Here is a 5,016-nt window from a genome sequence, read left to right on the forward strand (position 1 = left end):
AATAGTTGTTATATTAAAATCGAGGGATAGTATTATTCATTGTGGACTGCTTGACGAGAAATCATTGATTTGAGGAAAAGTCGCAGGGAATTGAAATATTACACATTGATATGGCCTAAAGCCTATAAATATATAGGATAAAAACCCTATACTTAGCTTTGACCCGACATTATTAATGGTTAGTGAAAGCTTCTAATCAAGCCAAACTGATGAACTCATGAACTTAGGAGAGTACACAAATAGGAGCATATTGGCACGGTGACCAAATTCCCTGATTAATTAAGTACTCGTCATCATGCACTGATCTCTTCATTCACTTTGCTCACCACCGCTTTTGAAGCTTCACGTACCAGCTCCGACCAGTCACTGTAATCAATCAACCCCATCAGACACACACACACACACAGAGTATATTATATCAAACTTCAACATATAGTACAACGAAGTTTATTTTACGCTATGTCAACGCTACAACGTTTACTTCTCCTTTCAGTTTGAGTTTTCATAGGAATGGTGGTTGTTTTCTTATTATTTAAAATGTTCACTGTTAATAAGTAATTGACTTCTCTGCAAAACAAATCATATATCTATAATTCAATATGGATTTGCATCTTCTTTTATTGCTTATGTTTCCAAAACAATTGGAATTCATTCTGTATAATGCATACGAAAATGTTTTGGTTTAATATCTACTTGTTCTATTGTTCATCTTCTCCTGATTCCAATCTATTCACGTGTCAAATTGCCCTACCTCTCGTAAACTTACCCCCAGCACCTCAAATTCCCACGACCTGGGGAATGGATCTTCTGAATCTGAGAATCCATGAATTCCTAAACTTTTCCTTTTTAAGGAAGAGAGTGATGAAGAGTTTATCAAGAAACTATTTAAATTCAGTTTAAAACAATAAATATGTAAGGCAGGTTCCCCCCCCCCAAATATACCCTTATTAATAAAGAGAATAAGTAAAAGATGCAATAAATGAATCAAAGAGAAAAGAGAAAGGGGCAAAATTGGAAAAAAAACTCATTAAATGTTATCTTATAAAAAAAACTAAGCCCTACCAACAAAGTTTAGCTTATATTTTGAACCAGAAGAAATATAAAAAAAATCATCAAATTAAATGGTAAAAGTACTAAAAAATGGAAAAATTCATAGAAATTCATGGGTCGTCTCAGCTTCAAGATCGAAAATCATTATTATAGAGGGGAAACACATCATTAAAACCAAGAAAAACTTAAAAGCGACAGTGCAGAAAATATATGTATAGCATACTCTTTTGAGGAGTCGAAGGGCAGCCCCACAATAGACTTAGCTTCTTCTACTGCCAAATTAAACCTCTTGAGATCTTTTTGGGAACAGCTCAATATTGTACTCTCCTTAACATGAAGTTGCGACGGCTTCACATCATAGAAAATGGGAACGATTCGTTTCTTTGATTCCACAAGAAGTGAGAGCTCATGGAGACAGAAATAAGATTCACAATAACGAGGCGAAAAGACAGCAACCCCAACCTTGCATCCTCGTATAGCTTTATCAATTGTGTCCAACAACCGATCTCCAGGTTTCATAGTTTCTGCGTCCAAGAATGGCTTGCACCGTTGCTGAATCAGATGGTCATACAGCAAACGAACGATCGTACGTCTCGTATCAACCGTACGGTGGTTTATAAACACGTCACATGCAGGTCCAGCAAGGTTGTGCCAAATTTTTGGACGCAATCCCATCGGGTCTACCTATAACTAGGATTTGGTTTTTGTCTGTAGTTTTGTAAGCACGCATGGTTATGCAACGTTATGTATATAAATGAATGTTGGGTGTTGAAACTGAGGGAAAATGACAAAAAAGTCAGACCCTGGGAAGATACCTTGCACTTGGAGAGGCTGAATTAAGCACCAGAGAATTCGCAGGTTGTCTTTGAAATATATGCTTTTCGTTTCTTTTTTTAATGCTTTTTGTGATGCGGCGAGTTGGATTGCTAGCAACGAATATCCCGTTCTTCGAACACGTCTAAATATTTTTTTCAGTTCTTATTTTTTTTAGTGTTGTGTCATCTCTTTAGATTGGAAATATTAATTTATTACTTGAGTATAGTTTATTTCGTGCACGTTTTTTCTGGCCCGATTGGATGTATACATTCAAATATTAATTTGCAACCGAATATGAATGTAATGTCGGTATATTATGCTCATGATAACATAATAGAAAGGCCAATTGATTATTTAATTCTCTCTCGACCAAAGTCATTTTCACGGCTTACAGCAGTACTAATTTCTTGCTTCTTTTTACATCTTGGTGAAAACTATAGAGCTATAATTACTGCTAACTAAACATTAACTTGATTTGTAGGTTCATTTATTGGGAAGCTAAGGGAGATTGTTGATGTGGAAAGAAGTAAGTCCCGCATTAAGTAGGGTTGAATAAAAAAAGTATTCAAATGAAAACCCATAAATTTAATATTAAGGTTTTGGTGTTAAAACATGGCAGTCGAATTTGTTTATATGTAACCTTTGAGTCCAAAATATCCCTTTTAGGATGCACAAAAAGTGATTTGTTTATTCATAAATTTCCTGAAATTTTAACTTCTAACCCATATAAACTATAGTGATGAAATTGAAAAGCAGTTATATTATTCTAATTTTTGCTATGGGGTGTGCAACCCTCCTCTTTGGATACCCTGAAAAGTGCTTCTCATAAGCATTTTTTTTGTAAATTAAGATAAACTTCTCCATATATTTATCTCGTATGCTATAAAATCACTTTTGAAACCATAGTTTGGTTTCCATCCAAACACCCTTTAAAATAATGTAGTCCCACGTTTATTGCCCTTAAATATAAGTCAAAATTTTCACCTTCCTTTTGTCACTAAATAAAAGTTAACTCTATTACAAATTTTTAGGTCTAATTAATAGTAACTGTTTTCAAAAAATCAGGTATAGAGGATAAAAATAAAAAATTTAATTTTTACATAATTCATAGACTTTGGTACTAGTACTTTCTTAGTTTGTATACTTTTAGATATTAGGGCTTATATATTGAGGCTGACCCATGTTAACAGTATGTAGCTCTAGCTTTTGCTGCAAGCTAGCTACTAATAGTAATACTCCCTTCGCGTCCTAATATAAGTTATCTTGGCTAATTTATGAGAATCAAAATATGATAGTTAGTTAACTCATTAAATCTGCCTTATCTAATTTTACTCGTATTAAATGAAGTTGTGAATAACAGGAAAAAAAATAAAAACTTGTATTTAAGTATTAATTATAGAGACGAAATTAATAAATAAGTAGTAGTTACTTTCCAGATAATTTATTTATAAATTAAAACTTTTTTGTATAAATGAATTATATCGTAGTAAATGAGAAAATGTAGCTATTGTGTTTGAAAAGAGAGAGGGTCAATCAGTAATATTTAATATCTGATTGTTGATTATTTTACGCGGCAAATTAAAAGGCGGTCTCCACATAATGATATACAGCTATGAGTTGATGAATTGCATCTATTTAAAATTGGTCCAATACCGATTTCTTTGTATAAATTCTTCATTATAAATAGTCTATCTTAAGTGTCCGGTCAATTAAAAAGATTTCAATAAAATGATAGTAATCTCACTTTTTAAGTCAAAATTCAATATTACATTTCTTTTAAAAATTATACATACAACGCGGCGAGAGGGGGAAAAAAGGGGTACAAAGGATTGAAATTATGGTTTTCTTTTGGCCTGAGTTGAAATTATCGTTTGAAACCGTACGTGATTTATTCGGCTATGCTAATTAATTCAATAACTTAATCCATGTGAGTTCACCCATTAAAGGTTTATTATTGCTTCATTAATAACTTGGTTGTAAGATACTTTTTTGGTTCTACTTATAAGTCACTTCCAATATATTTCACACAGGCAAAAAAAAATTTCATTAACTCTCATTTAAAATTCAATAACTTTTCAACTTTATTTCTATTTAATATACATTATACCTCATGTAAACAAAATCAATATAATAATAAATGAAGCGTAAAATGATACATCCATACAAAAAATTTCTCTCAGTGTCCTATAAATATGACAAAAAAATGTCTTCTCTCTCTGCCTTATAAATAGGATCAGAGGAGTATACCACTCTGCTCCTTTTTAATTGTCACTTGTAATATTTCTCATATACCAAGGAGATCATTAAATACATAAAATTTTTCACTTTTACCCTTATTAAATGCTAGTATATTTTTTCCCACCCTTTCCTTTTATCTTCACCGTTACATTTGTCTCTCTTAATTAATAGAGGCAGAAGTGGAAATGAAGCATTAAAAAGGGTGTAAATGACAATTAAAAAGAACTAAAGTGGTTAGTGGTATATGATTTTTAAGAATTATATAAATAAATCAATATCCTTTTAGGCTATGAATATACCACTCTGGTCCTTTTAATGGTCACTTGTAGTATTTTCCCACATACTAAGGAGATCATTAAATACATAAAATAATTTCTTTTTATCCTTGTTAAATGTTAGTATATTTTTTCTCATCCTTTTTCTCTATTTTTACTTTTACATTTGTCTTCCTTGCAAAACTAGAAATGAAGCATTAAAAAGAGTACAGTGATAAATACTCCCTCCGTTTCTTATTATAAGAGACAAATAACTGAAGTACGTTGATCAAAAAAATAGTTAAAATTAGTTAAGAACAATTAATGTGTAAAAAATATATTTTTTTTCCAAAAATGCCCTCATTAATAAGGAGAGAGAGCATGAGAGAGAATAATTAAATTATTAAAAGAAAGACAAGTGGGAGGGGAAGAGAGTGTGAGTTGGCGATAATAAATATGGGTAAAATAGAAAATCAACACAAAAAAGTAGAGACAACTTTTAAGTGTCTCTTATATATAGGAACATGCCATAAGCATCAAATGTCTCTTATAATAAGGAACGAAAGGAGTAAAAAAGACCAAAGTGGCATATATATATATATGCTCTCTCTATCTCTCTCAATATATATATATATATTTGTCATTATTTCTGATTGTG

General features: G+C 31.6%; 1 protein-coding gene across 1 annotated transcript; it reads right to left on the bottom strand.

Annotated features, from left to right (window-relative positions):
* Nucleotides 1–293: 293 nt before the first annotated feature.
* LOC114732390 (TMV resistance protein N-like) lies at nt 294–1,725 on the bottom strand. Its single transcript, XM_028919673.1, has 2 exons — nt 1,274–1,725; nt 294–366 (listed from the first exon to the last, which is right to left on the bottom strand). Exons 1-2 carry the CDS (start codon nt 1,723–1,725, stop codon nt 294–296), a joined length of 525 nt encoding a protein of 174 aa, XP_028775506.1.
* Between the last annotated feature and the right edge of the window lie 3,291 nt (nt 1,726–5,016).

Source organism: Neltuma alba, unplaced genomic scaffold (genome assembly GCF_004799145.2).
Source record: "Neltuma alba isolate B1F8T4 unplaced genomic scaffold, ASM479914v2 tig00012910_pilon, whole genome shotgun sequence".
Taxonomy (NCBI): domain Eukaryota; kingdom Viridiplantae; phylum Streptophyta; class Magnoliopsida; order Fabales; family Fabaceae; genus Neltuma; species Neltuma alba.